At 39.5% G+C, this 15,286-nt stretch overlaps 1 protein-coding gene across 5 annotated transcripts in view; it reads right to left on the reverse strand.

Moving 5' to 3' along the window:
- Positions 1-15,286, reverse strand: part of CCDC141 (coiled-coil domain containing 141) — a 249,619-nt gene that overhangs the window by 158,067 nt on the left and 76,266 nt on the right. For all 5 annotated transcript variants that reach the window (XM_009182528.4, XM_009182527.4, XM_021924378.2 and 2 more), the window contains exon 5: positions 8,846-9,099. In XM_009182528.4, the coding sequence (XP_009180792.2) occupies positions 8,846-9,099 (254 nt within the window). The remainder of the gene's footprint in view (positions 1-8,845; positions 9,100-15,286) is intronic.

Raw genomic sequence — 15,286 nt, forward strand, 5'->3', positions numbered from 1 at the left:
TCACTTCTGAGAGTGAATGTGGTCAGTGTGTGTCCCCATCCCCCTTACCAACCGACTTGAGGGCTTCAATAACCAAAATGTTGTTAAGCCATCAGTTCAATTGAACAGTATACAGGAACGACCTAATTTAATGAAAATGTAATCAACTATAATAAGTATAAGTGACCTAAAGAATAGCTAAAGGGTGGAGAAACTTAAGAAGTGGAAAATTGGTTTTAAACTCTATCTTCCAGCTAAAGCTGACCTTTTGAGTGAACTAGACTGGATATAAAGCCATGAAATGGCATTTATGCCCTGTTCATATCAGAACATTTTAGAAAGTTAAGACTATCTAGTGGTTTATGGAATTGGTGTGGGATGTGGCCAGTGTGTCTGATTTTGTAGGCTAGTGATTATCCAGTAAAGCTCAGAAAGTGACCACCAAAGTATGTAGTGATATGGTGAACATTTGAAAAGTATTGAGCACCTACAATATGCCAAGCTGTGCTCAAAGCATTTTAAAATGTATAATATTTTTTATTTTTACAATAAATCTATAGGTAGATACTGTTATTATCCCCATTTTATAGAAAAGAACACTGAGGCACAGAGGCCAAGTAACTGGCCCAAAACCACATACCTAGTAAATGTAAAAGCTAGGATTGGTATCCATGCCATCTGCACCAGAGTCCCTCTCTTTCAACCTTTGAACTGCAGTGCCATTGGAAGCAATAGTCATTCGCATACATCCCAGTTAGAAAAGGTTTTTTTTTCTGTCAAAATTACATGATCCTTCTACAAGTACTATCAGATCCTTTGAATTTACTGTTGGCGTGCCCTAGAGAGAATTCTAAAGACAGACTGTATACCAAAATGAAATTCTGTGATAAATTTTCATCTATGGACAGTGGGACAGTCATGTATACCTGTTACTGACCCAACGGTTTGATACCAGTGTCACCAAAATAATGCAACCCTTTTTTTGGTCTTATGCCAGCCAATGTATGAAAGCTGCCTTCAGAGAAGGACTTTTTTTTTTCTTTTTCTTTTTTTTTGAGGCAGCAGCTCACATTTATTGAGAGATGCAAATGCAAGTATTTTTTTTTTTTTTTTTTTGAGACGTATTTTTAATGCAATCACTAGAGATTTAGGAAATACTAAGTTAAACAACAAGACCAGATTTGCAAACATGAAAATAAAAGGTAATGCTCAACATTGACCAATGTGGTGGGAACTAGTACTCGACTCCAACTAGTTGGAGTCAAATTTAAACAACTTTTGTGGGGGTAATTTGACAAGATGGATCATGGGACTTAACACTTGTTCACATTCTATCAACCCCCAAATTCCACTTTTGGGAATAACACTGTTTATCCAGGAATACCACCTCTTGGAATATGAAAGATACACTCAAGAATACAACTGAAGAGGCTCATTGTGCGTAGTCATAATCATGGGACCAGGACTGACATTTTGCTGATGTAAATGTTTCAAAGTATTTTCACTCACACCTTCTCATTTATTTTTCACAAAATCTCTTGGTGATAAGTTTAGTATCCCCATTTCAAAATTTCCAAAGCAATAGATAAGAAGCTCAGGTAAGTAACTTCCAGAGAAGGACTTTCAAAATTATGCATTTAAGCTGTTCAATCATTCAACTTCTAAATCCTAGTTAGAAGGTGGCATCATATACAAGAGAATACACTCACATATGCCTGTATGGGTGCACAGTTTTACAGATGTCCACCAGACACAAGATTGGTGCCCAGACACTATGCTCATATATGTCATCTTTAATATCATTTAAATTGCTCATTGACAAGGAATATACTGCATGATTATGATACACATTTTACTCAAATTACAAAACCACAAAACCTTCTGATGTGAATTCTATTATCCTTCCTGCCCCTAAAGATGTATAACTCATATGTGATCTGGGTAGTAAAAAGAGATTGTCTGCCCTCATGTCTTAATTCTCCTAGACGTCCTTGACACTGTCTTGTACACAGAGACCATGAATAGCTTAGTTTTAATATATTTGTTTGTCTCACTTATGCCTGATTGGAGCAATTGAGAAAAATTACATTCATAAATCTTCTTGCCAAGATAATTAATTATGCACGAAGTACTTCAAGCTGCTTCTGATTTTCATTAATGAGGCAGATTATCTGCAAAATAAGATGCTGCTGCTGGAGCTGAAAAGGTCAGCTGCTTATCTTTAAATGTAAAACAAGAGTGCATTTTTATATCTGAAAAACAATGATGAAAGAACATGCTGTAATTATCTTTATGAGGTGATCACATCCTAATTAAGATAGGAAAGTATGTGGTTTTCATTTACTGTTTTCCTGCAGTTGATGTGAATCCTAAGTCCCCATCATGCTGGTCACTTAATTTCTTTTCCAAAGGAGAATTAGCTGAACTATTATAGTTCAAAAGCATTAGGCCACAGCACTCAGAAACAGAGAAGCACTAAATGTATCTTTTAAGTGGCTCTTATGAAAGAAGACACATCACGTATTCAGACATCCACATTATTATTCATCAGTAATCTTTGTTCTATTTCTTTACTTAATTTCCCTTTTTCTTAATTGGTTAAAATGATTGACAAAGTTGATATTTCATTAATGTAAAGATTGATAGCTCCTGTGTTCACTTAAAATAAGACAGAACTGACAAAAAAAAAAAAAAAAAAAAAAAAACTTTGCCCTCCAATGAAATGTGGTTCCATATGTTCTAGAATTATCAGGTAGATCATCCAAGAACATGATAACTATAAAACCCAAATTACGAACTGAGTGACACTCAGCTCAGTGTCCCTGCTGCAATTCTTCACCATTGTACCATCAACAACACTTTAGAACATTCAGGCCGGGCACGGTGGCTCATGCCTGTAATCCCAGGACTTTGGGAGGCCAAGACCAGCAGGTCACTTGAGCCCAGGAGTTCAAGACCATCCTGGGCAACATGGTGAAACCCTGTCTCTACTAAAATGCAAAACATATAGCCAGCGTGGTGGTGTGTGTCTGTAGCCTCAGCTACTCGGGAGGCTGAGGCACGAGAATTGCTTGAACCCGGAGGTGGAGGTTGTAGTAAGTCAAGATTGTGTCGCTGCACTCCAGCCTGGGTGACAGAGTGAGACTCTGTCTCAAAAAGAAAAGTAACAATAATAATAATAAAAAACAGAAGTTTAGAAAAACTGAAAAACTCAGGTGCGATAATTTGTGTTTATACATACCTGGACTTTAAAGTGAATCCTTGTTCATATAATTATCAACAGAGTAAGCATTAATTATTGTTTATAATATTAAGAAATCAAAGCAACTCTATTTCCTCATTAATAAAATACTGTTTAAATTGTTTTATATTCAAATAGCAGAATACTACACACTTATTAAAATTAATTGCTCTACTTAAACACAGAACATGTTTAGGATTTTTTTCAATTTAACAAAAAAACAGGTTGTAATACGGTATATATAGGCTGATTCAATTAATTTTCATTTGTTTGTTTAGTTTTTTATAATAAATGTGTGTGTGCCTGTGACTATGCTCACACTTGGATAAAAGTCTAGAAGGTGGCAGTATGCCAAATTTCTAGTAGCAATCTGCATGGAGGGTGATCGCTACATTTTAACAAAGAAGCATTTTTAAATCACAAGCAGAAAAAAAGATACTACTTTTTGTTTTAAACTATCAATTCAGTGCCCGTTGAACAAGGGTAGCTGTTAACATTATTAAAGTGACTTTTATTTTATCACATCCTGTGAACTCAAATAATAAAACTGGTCTTCAATCTGAGACCAATCTTCATCTGAGCACGACATTGCGGGGGCAAGAAGTGGGGAGAGTATGTAACATGTCGGGCCTTCACCATCTTTTTCAGACATGATGGTAACAACTGCTAACACTAAGATACTAGTTGGTATTATTATTCATATTTTTACAGAAAACTGAGCCTCAGGGAAGTTAAATAATTGCTGTTACCCAGCTAGTAAGTGGTGAAGCTAGGATTTGAACCCAGCCAACAGTCTGGCCCCAGGATCTGTACCCTTACCAACATAAAGAGACAATACTTAGCTTTGTTAACTAACTACTCCAACTGCTGTCACTGCTGTTAACAAGAGAAAATGTCACATAGGTGTTTTAAGATTCAGAGTCCAAATTTTATTTTTATTTTATTTTTTGAGACAGAGGGTCTTATTCTGTCACCCAGGCTGAAATGCAATGGTGCAATCTTGGCTCACTGCAGCTTTGGCCTCTTGGGCTCAAGCCACCCATCTATCTCAGGCTCCCAAGTATCTGGGACTACAGGAGCATGGCACCATGCCTGGCTCATTTGTGTGTGTGTGTGTGTTTTGTAGATACAGGGTTTTGCCATGTTACCCAGGCTGGTCTCGAACTCCCGGGCTCAAGGAATCTGCCTGCTTGCTCTGTTGATAATTATATGAAAAAGGAATCACTTTAAAGTCCAGGTATGTATAAGCACAAATTATCTCACCTGAGTTGTTCAGTTTTCCTACACTTCTGTTTATTATTATTATTATTATTTATTTTTTTTTTCTTTTTCAGACAGAGATTGCTCAAGCAATCTCACCTCCCACAATGCTGGTATTATAAGCATTCATCACCACACCCAGCCTAAGAGCCTAAATTTTATATTTAAGGAAATGACTATCTTGTTTATTAACTGGTTATATTTACTATAATGTTGATTATTCTTATTATAATTAATTTTTGTTCAAGTGCTGTTAGGAATGGAGTCTAAATGAGAGCCTCATTCCCTTAACCACGAATGTGGATTCCTAAATCCTAACTATACTTGTAACAGCCTCCAATAACTAAACAGTATTAAGAGACCTAGACATGTATGACAATAGTAATGCTACATCCGGGGGAAAGAATCTGGGCTGAATGAGAAAGCTTTCATAAGTTGTAAGGTTTAACCACAGAGAGGGAGGGCAAAGAAACTATTAAGTACCTCTTAAAACGCTATGCATTGTGCTATGTGTTTTGCACATTATTTCATGTAATCCTTATAACAACTCTGTGATTTAAGTATTATTCCCAATTTAAAGTTGAAGCCCATTAAAACAGCAATGAGATACCACAACACAGCTATTAAAGTGTCCAAAATCTAGAACACTGACAATGCCAAATGCTGACAAGGATGTACAGCAACAGGAACACTCATTCATTGCTGGTGGGAATCCAAAATGGTACAGCCGCTTTGAAAAATAGTTTAGCAGTTTCTTACAAAACTAAACACACTCTCACCATATGACCCAGCAATCGCATTCCTTGGTATTTATCTATATAAATTGAAAACTTATCTTCACATAAAAAGCTGCACAGGGATGTCCACAACAGCTTTATTCATCATTGCCAAAATTTGGAAGCAACTAAGATGCCAGTAGATTAATGGATGAACAAACTGTGGTAAATGCAGACAATGGGATACTTATTGATTTATTGATTTATTTATGTTATTTGAGACAGAGTCTTGCTCTGTGTCACCCGGACTGGAGTGTAGTGGCATAATCATGGCTCACTGCAGTCTCAACCTACCAGACTCAAGGGATCCTCCGACTTCAGCCTCCTGAGTAGCTGGGATCACAGGTACACACCATCACACCTGTCTACTTTAAAAAAGTTTTTGTAGAGACAGGGTCTCCCTGCTTTGCCCAGGGTTGTCTAGAATATTATTTAGCGCTAAGCATAAATGAGCTATCAAGCCATGAAAGGACATGGAGGAAACTTGAATGCATATTACTAAATGAAAAACGCCAATCTGAAAAGTCCTGTATGATTCTAACTATATGACATTATGGACAAGGCAAAACTATGGGAACAGTAAAGATGAGTGTTTACCAGGGGTTAGAGGGAAGGGAGCAATGAACAAGCAGAGCACAGAGGATTATTAGGGCAGTGAACATGGTTTCTATGATGCTATGATGGTGGGTGCAGGTCATTACACATTTGTTCAAACCCATATGTATGTGGAATTGGACATTTGGAACATACATCATCAAGAGTGAACCTTCCTGTAAACTGTGGACTTTGGGTGATAGTGATGTGTCACTGTAGGCCCATTGATTGTAAACAAGCTATTCTGAGGGGAGATGTTGATAAAGAGAGAAACTGCACGTGTGGGGACAGGGAGCATATAGGAAATCTCTGTACCTTTCTCTCAATTTTGCTGTGAACCTAAAAGAGCTCTAAAAAATAAACTTTACTTTTTAAAAAGCACCCCTTCCAAAAGCATTCACCTCTAAAACAAAATGAGACCCCATAAGTTAGAGAACTTACCAAGTCAGACACCTTCTACTATACCTTACTTTACTTATTAGCAAATATATTTTTGCTTTCCAGGTTTAGCAAGGGATTTAGACTTCCTTTAAGAATGTGGCCGGACGGGCGGATCACAAGGTCAGAAGATCGAGACCATCCTGGCTAATCTGGTGAAACCCCATCTCTACTAAAAAATACAAAAAACTAGCCAGGCGAGGTGGCGGGCGCCTGTAGTCCCAGCTACTCCGGAGGCTGAGGCAGGAGAATGGCGTGAACCCGGGAGGCGGAGCTTGCAGTGAGCTGAGATCCGGCCACTGCACTCCAGCCTGGGCCACAGAGTGAGACTCTGTCTCAAAAAAAAAAAAAAAAAAAAAAGAATGTGGCCGGGTTAGAATGTCCATTTTGAATCTTCTAAATTTTCAGATGATTTTTTTCTTTTCTTTTTACTACAGAGGATTCAAGTGGATGATTACTGCCATAGTTATGGGGCAGAAAGGCAAAATTGCCTTTTAAAAATAAATATTTAAAAATAAATAAATAAAATTACTGAAGCTATTTTCTCATTATTGGGAAATTGTTCTGTTAATCCAGATAAGAGATGTTGAGGTTTAAAATACAAATGCTTCTCTGTATGATAAAGCAAGAGGAGTTTTTAATGTATTTTTGGAAGCACTAGAGGCAGGGGCTTGGGGTTGTAAACACAAGTATGAAGAGATAAAAGGAAGGTTCCTTTAAGGGGATAGTAGCTCTGGGAACACGGTGGTTGGTCAGGATTAGGGCAGAGAGAGACAGAGAGGAGCAAGGGAGCTAAAATACACCCACTCATGCTCGGAAGGACAAAGAACTTTGGAAACAGTTGTCTTACAATTTTAAGTTTCTTGTCCTGAGGATTAATTTCCTTCTTGTTATGCCAGAGTCATCAGGAAAAGACCTTTGCATTGGACGATAATGCTTTGGGAGATGAGCATATGAAAGTGCGTGTCAGAGTGTATAATGGCTAGAGCAGAGTCCGCAGGTCAAGCACAGCAGAAGCAGGACAGGAGGAGCGGGCAGCAGTCAGTGTAAAATGATAAAAGCAAGGCAGCTTAGAAAGTGTATGGTGACTTAGAAGGGAATGGCAACAAAATGCAAGCAGGAGAATATATGACTGACATCTGCATTTGGGTCTCTGCTCTATTCCACTTCCTCGGAGAGCCTTCTTTGATTCCTTCTTTGATGAAAAGTTGACCAACACATGTCAAAATTCATTATGTTATTTGATTTCATCATCAGGTCATTTGTTTATTATAAGTCCTCATCACATTAGAACAATGGTTCTTAACTGGGGGTAATTTTGTCCCCCAGGGGACATCTGGCAATGTCTAGAGACAGTTCTGGTTTTTCACAACTGGGGATGTTGTACTGGTATCTTGTTGGTAGAGGCCAGCAAGGCTGCTCTGTATCCTAGAGTGTGCTGGACAGGACAGCCTCCCACAACCAGGAATTACCTAGCACCAAATGTCAATAGTGTGAAGGTTGAAAAACATTGAATTAGAAGAAAATTTCCTAGAGGAAAAAGGCACCATCTTGTGGTCTAGTATATCCCCAACACTTATGATAGGAACTGGTACATAGTAGGTGCTCAATAAGTATTAATTGAAAGGTTGATCATCATTTAAGTTCTCATTTTTCCAGCTTGAAATAAGAACCAGTTTCTTCTGGACTCATATGCGCTTCCAAATATATGAATGTCTCTTCAATTTGGATGGAGCAATAATATTAAATATATGAAAAAACCTCTTTGCCGTGTATCTAGGCCAGGAGACCTCCCTCCACATAATTTCTCCCTAAAAATTCCTTCCACTTAATCTGTACAGATTTAAACATGGAATTAAGACAATCAGAAGTATTGTGATAAACTTCTCACTTATTTGAGTTGGGGGTTTGCAAAGAGAGTTCTGCCCACTCTTCGCATCAAATAATTGTAGCAGAAGAAATCCATGTCAAGCACATTGACAACCCATCAGAAATGTGCTCGCAGCCTGGGTAATGAGCTCTAATGAGCCTGCAAACTCATCAACCCCCAAAGCCCTCTGACCACAGATCCTGCAGCTATGGGCCAAGGTCATATTTCTTGATTGGCATCAGACTACTCTTCTAAGAACATTATCTCTATTTTGGGCTGACAGACTTTTTTTACTGATGTAAGTAGCAATCTAGCACAATTTGGCAGCATCATGCCTCTTCAACTTTTAAGAAAATTGCAATTAACATTTCAAAATGTTAAAGAAACATGTCTAAAAGTAGTGACCTGGAAGGAAGGAAGAATCCAACAATAGAATACATTCATTCTCGAAACTACCCACAGGTGTTCTCTCATTTATAAAATCAACAGTATAATGAAAAAAATGCATACATTTGATTTTATATTACTTACAGGGAAAAACAACATGGTAGTTTGGATGAAAGCTTTTTGGACCAAAGACCAAAGGATTTGACCATGAAGACTGACAAACTGCCCCAGGGAATGGTTAATCCATATAACAACTAATCCGCTGAGACTGGAACATCATCCAATGCCCCTTTGGGTTACCTGGTTTTCTCGTTGGTCCCACTGACATATCTGCAGAACCTGGCTCAATTCTTGCCACTGTTGCTTCAAGTACTTGTCTAACTGTCTTCTCCTGTCTTGTAGAAGTTCAAGAAGGCTGTCAATCTTCAGACAGCTGCTATGAGCTCCCTGAATCAACTCAGGATTCACATTAGGTCCTTCACACTTGAATTTTTCTATGAAGTCAGTGAGTTGTTGACTTTTGTTTAAAAGGGCTAAAGACCGTTCCAAGAGTTCTAGAAGAAAATTAGAAAGAAGAAAGAATAATGATATTAGCAAGCTTTTATACAGCAATATTTGGACTCTTCACAATGTAAAATATATGTAATTTTTATGTTAATAAAAAACAAGTTGTGCTGCAAGGAATTAAAATATGTGGACAGAAACTGCCTACAGTACTTCAAAGAAAAAACTGGTCAAACACCTTAGCCTAGCAATTGTGATAGTGCTAACTGCCAACTGATGGGATGCTTTGTTCAGCAATTGTGTGATTCAGGCAGGGAGTAGAATGAGCGTGGGATTTTGACATTGCTGCAGTTTTCAGCGGTATGATGCTGGGTAAATGCTCTACATTCCAAGGTGATTGGACTAAAGCTGAGGTTTAAAGGCTAGTGCCTGGGATGACCAAACAAAAACTCAATAAATGTGGTGGCCAGGTGCCCAAATGTCAGGGACTACAGCAAAGTGGAAAATACTTGCTAAAAGGGTCAGCTGTCACTCAGTTCTGACGAACTGTTGACATGAAGAATATGGGTTCAGTGTTGATGGAGCTTCCAATTATTAAAAGAGTTTCAAATGCAAATTTTATATGAAAGTTCTGACTTCTAAATCTTTCATAATTCATATTTTTTAATTAAAAAATCACAGGATAATGAAGCATCGATATCTCCCAAATGGGCTACCAGTATGTGATCTCTGGAGTAAATAGCATTGTAAGTTTGGGTAACATCTTGTAGAATTGAGATGTTAAGCTAGAAATTGAAGAACTACTAAGGGAGAAAGTGTAGAAGAAGAAAGAGTTGAGAATAGCACATTGAGAGGCATCTACACTTGTGGATCAACTGAAGGAGCAGTTGGGGAACTGTCCAGTCTCCATCGGGCAGAAATGAAGGAGTTGTCCATGACATCCCTCTCCTTCAACCCGCCATCATCAAGACCTGTTGATATTACATGGTATCTCTGGCATCTGTCTACTTCTGTCTATCCTCACCATGGAAAGCATCATTTGTTGCCTGGATGTACAGTCTTCTCTTAATTGCATCCTCTCTCCAATCCATCTATCAATGCTCCAGACTTTAGCCACAGCGATCTTTTCTAAACATAACATCTCTCTCCCACCCACCCTCCCTCCCTCTCTTCCTTCCTTCCTTCCTTCCTTCCTTCCTTTCTCTCTCTCTCTCTCTCTCCCTCCCTCCCTTCTTTCTCTTTTCCTTCCTTTCTTTCTTTCTTTCTTTCTTTCTTTCTTTCTTTCTTTCTTTCTTTCTTTCTTTCTTTCTTTCTTTCCTTCCTTCCTTCCTTCCTTCCTTCCTTCCTTCCTTCCTTCCTTCCTTCCTCTCTCTCACACACACATGCATGCACACACACACACAAACACACACACACTTAAACAATGGCACCCCATTGCCTTAAAATTAAAGACAGACCCCTTAATGTAGATTACTATGTCTGGCATGGTCTAGTCTCTTCCGTCCTTTTCAAATTGTCTCAATTTCTCAATTTTTCATTCTTCTTTAAATTCCTCACACATGCTATACTCCCTCCTGACCCTGAACTTTTCACTATGTCCACTCACAGGGACATCATTCTCCTCAACACCCTCCTTCGTTACCTTTACTGTACTCATACTTCATGTCAACTGTCACTTCCTCAAAGGACAAACCAAATGGGATCAAATACTCTCACACTTAATGTCTGTCTTTGCCACTAGGCTCCATTGCAACATGAGGACAGAGACCATGACTGCATACAGCACTTAGCACGGTGACTGGTACAGGAGATTTGCTATCATTTTTGTAGAATGATAGAGCGAGAACAAATATTTTGAAATGCGGGGGGAGGAGATTGGGAGAGCTACAGATGTTAGAGATCAGAAGTTCTCCAGAGATGTATAAAAGAGAAGTTGAGAAGACTTTGAGTTTTGTGATGGAAACAGAAGCCAAGTTACCAGGGTGAGGAGTGAGAAGGCAATGAGAAGTGAGAAGAAAGCGAGCTGAGAAGTGGGAAGGCAACAAGCAGGACAATATTTGAGACATTTGTTTTTATAAGAAAATGCTAGGATAGTATCTTGAGAGAATAACGGGGTCAAATATACTGTTTTTTATTATTATTATTTTATTTTCAGGATGGGGGAACTGTGGAGAACACTGGGAGAGTAAGCATCTTACCAAGTCTGACACTAATAAAAATGGACTGAACCGGTGCTGAAACTCAAGACTTGTGATTAGTATAACTCAGTGTTCTTTCCACTATAGGGACACACTCAACTTCAGCATTCTTGGCAGTTTATTACACAGCGATGATGTAGGCTGAGGTAGTTGGGCCAGTTTTCTCTTTCAATTGACACCCTTTTTTTTCGGGGAGGGGAGAAAGCTGGAGGAGAGAATAAGATAAGTGAATATACTGTAAAAAGGCATTTTGAGATGAAAAGGAAATAATTTGAAGTAGTTTATTCCACATGACCTAGATCTGTCCTGTAAAATATTAGCTAGTAGTATCTGCTCCGAATGACAGTGTGATTATGTCCGCTGAGCAATTTGATTGTGAGTCAACAATGCGAAGAAACAAAAGACAAAAACAACCACAGACTTCAACCAAGTCAGAAGAACGGGAGAATGTAGATAGTGTAAGAAAAGTCAGGGAGAACATCATAATTCAAGTCAATTTCTTTGGAAAAAAGAAATGGAAGCAAACATGAACAAGATAGGACTGGGGGTAGGGTTCAGGAAAAGATCTATCTGCTCAGAACAAGTTCTTACGGGGAGGTCCAAGACACAATTGGAGAAACGAGTTATAGCAGGCCTTACCTATCAGACTAAAGAGTTTAATTTGTATATCCTTAATGAAGTAAGAAGTATGATGGAGTCTCCTTTTATATAGAGAGAGAAATAGTCTTTTTCCTTTGCACTGAAGAGTTTGTTATGATATTGTGAACAGCTACACACAAACATACACACACATACAGCCCACACATGAGAAGTTTGGGAAGGCAACAGGGTCTCCACAGGGTTTCCTTCCTTCCTGTAACTAACTCTTACACATTAGACTTTGCAAATGAGAGAGGGAGGCACAACTTTAGTTCCTCAGGGTATTGCAGACTAATGGTCAACCTGTTCTGGTTCCCGTGAGAACACGAACAATTAGCCAAAATTACAATTCACATTTTTTTTTCCTGGTTTTCTGTTTCACCTTCTGCCAAAATAATATAACAACTACCACAATATTGCCACGCACACAGCCTCCTGAGCCAGCATTAACTTGTAAAATGTATCCAGGCTGAGTCAGTCTGTTACCTGCCACCATGACGGCTGTTGAGGTGGATGGATTCTTCCCTCAGTTTCCTCTGCCAGTTCCCTCAGTCTTTCAGTTTCTTACATTTTGTTTCTTCACAGTTTACATTTTCCTAGCTATTTATTCCATCAGTTGATCTTACAAAGTGATGTGTTTTTCCCCAAGGGTAAACTGTCTAGATATATTGCGACCTTCAAGAACATCTTTACAGTCAATTTTTTTTAAAGATTGTATATCAGCACATACAAAATCCTTCTTACTGACACAATACCTTCTGATGTGAACTTAGAAAATAGTTGATAAATTTTCATTAATTGTTTTGATTAATTTTCAATCTATCTAAAAAATTATCATTAAAGTTCACAAAATACATCATATTTTATATTAATACCTCTATAGTTTGCCACAATTATTAAGTATAAATAACCAATTTAAGATGGTATAATAGGTATACACAAGGTGGATAGGTTTATAGCTTGTTAAATAAACTTTCCAAATGAGTACTTTATAAAATCCATCAAGGTCACCATCTTGGTCCTGAGATAATGTATGATATTTCTTCCTAATACTTCAAAAATTATTCTATGTTCCCCAGTGGGATGGTTTCTCTTGAACATAATTAATGGGTATTTTCAAATAGAGACAAAAGTACAGATAATAGTATAATGGGCCACCAGGAATGTATACCCTAGCTAGGTTTAAGATATAAAAAACATTCACGATTGCTGGCAAGATGGCTGAATAGGAACAGCTCTAGTCTGCAGCTCCTAGATAGATCGACACAGAAGGAAGGTGATTTCTGCATTTCCAACTGAGGTACCCAGTTCATCTCATTGGTACTGGTTGGACAGTGGGTGCAGCCCACAGAAGGCGAGCCAAAGCAGGGTGGGGTGTCACCTCACCCAGGAAGCACAAGGGGTAGGGGAATTTTCTTCGCAACCCACAAACCGGGAGATCCCCTCCGGTGCCCACCCCACCAGGCCCCTGGGTTTCAAGCAAAAAACTGGGCAGCCATTTGGGCAGACACCGAACTAGCTACAGGAGTTCTTTTTTTCCATACCCCAGGGCACCTTGAACACCAGTGAGACAAAACTCTTCACTCCCCTGGAAAGGGTGCTGAAGCCAAGGAGCCAAGTGGTCTGGCTCGGCAGGTTCCACCCCCACAGAGCCCAGCAAACTAAGATCCACTGGCTTGAAATTCTCGCTGTCAGCACAGCAGCAGTCCGAGATCGACCCGGGACGTTCGAGCTTGGTGGGGGTAGGAGCATCCATAATTGCTGAGGCTTGAGTAGGCAGTTTTACACTCACAGTGTAAACAAAGCCACAGGGAATTTCGAACTGGGGGGAGCCCACTGCAGCTCAGCAAGTCTGCTGTGGCCAGACTGCCAGATTTCTCTTCTCTGAGCAGGGCATTTCTGAAAAAATGGCAGCAGCCCCCATCAAGGACTTAGAGATAAAACTCCCATCTCCCTGGCACAGAGCACCTGGGGAAAGGGGTAACTATGGGTAAAGTTTCAGCAGACTTGAACATCCCTGCCTGACAGATCTGAAGAGTAGTGAACCTCCCAGCACAGCATTCAAACTCTGCTAAGGGTCAGACTGTCTCCTCAAGTGGGTCCCTGACCCCTGTGTATCCTGACTGGCAGACACCTCCCAGTAGGGGCCGACAGACACCTCATACAGGAGAGCTCTGACTGGCATCTAGCAGGTGCCCCTCTGGGATGAAGCTTCCAGAGGAAAGATCAGGTGGCAATCTTTGCTGTTCTGCAGCCTCCACTGGTGATACCCAGGCACATAGGGTCAGGAGTGAACCTCCAGCAAACTCCAGCAGACCAGCAGCAGAGGGGCCTGACTATCAGAAGGAAATCTAACAAACAGAAAGGAACAGCACGTCCACTCAAAGACCTCATCCAAAGGTCACCAACATCAAAGGCCAAAGGTAGATAAATTCACAAAGATGGGGAGAAACCAGTGCAAAAAGGCTGAAAATTCCAAAACCCAAATGCTTCTTCTCCTCCAAAGGATCAAAACTCCTCACCAGCAAGGGAACAAAACTTGACATAGAATGAGTTTGACAAATTGACAGAAGTAGGCTTCAGAAGGTGGGTAATAACAAACTCCTCTGAGCTAAAGGAGCATGTTCTAACCCAATGCAAGGAAGCTAAGAAGCTTGAAAGAAAGGTTAGACGAATTGCTAACTAGAATAACCAGTGCAGAGAAGAATATAAATGACCTCATGGAGCTGAAAAACACAGCACGAGAACTTTGTGAAGCATACACAAGTTTCAATAGCTGAATCGATCAAGCAGAAGAAAAGATATCAGTGATTGAAGATCAAATTAATGAAATAAAGAGAGAAGACAAGATTAGAGAAAAAAGAATAAAAAGGAACAAGAAAAGCCTCCAAGAAATATGGGACTATTTGAAAAGACCAAATCGATGTTCGATTGGTGTACCTGAAAGTGATGAGGAGAATGGAACCAAGTTGGAAACACTCTTCAGGATAGTATCCAGGAGAACTTTCACAACTTAGCAAGGCAGGCCAACGTTCAAATTCAGGAAATACAGAGAACACCACAAAGATATTCCTCGAGAAGAGCAATCCCAAGACACACAATCGTCAGATTCACCAAGGTTGAAATGAAGGAAAAAATGTTAAGGGCAGCTGGAGAGAAAGGTCGGGTTACACACAAAGACTAACAGTGGATCTCTCGGCAGAAACCCTGCAAGCCGGAAGAGAGTGGGGGCCAATATTCAACATTCTTAAAGAAAAGAATTTTCAGCCCAGAATTTCGTATCCAGCCACACTAAGCTTCCTAAGTGAAGGAGGAATAAAATCCTTTATAGACAAGGAACTGCTGATTTTGTCACCACCAGGCCTGCCTTACAAAAGCTCCTGCAGGAAGCACTAAACAT

This window comes from Papio anubis, chromosome 10 (assembly GCF_008728515.1).
Source record: "Papio anubis isolate 15944 chromosome 10, Panubis1.0, whole genome shotgun sequence".
Classification (NCBI taxonomy): domain Eukaryota; kingdom Metazoa; phylum Chordata; class Mammalia; order Primates; family Cercopithecidae; genus Papio; species Papio anubis.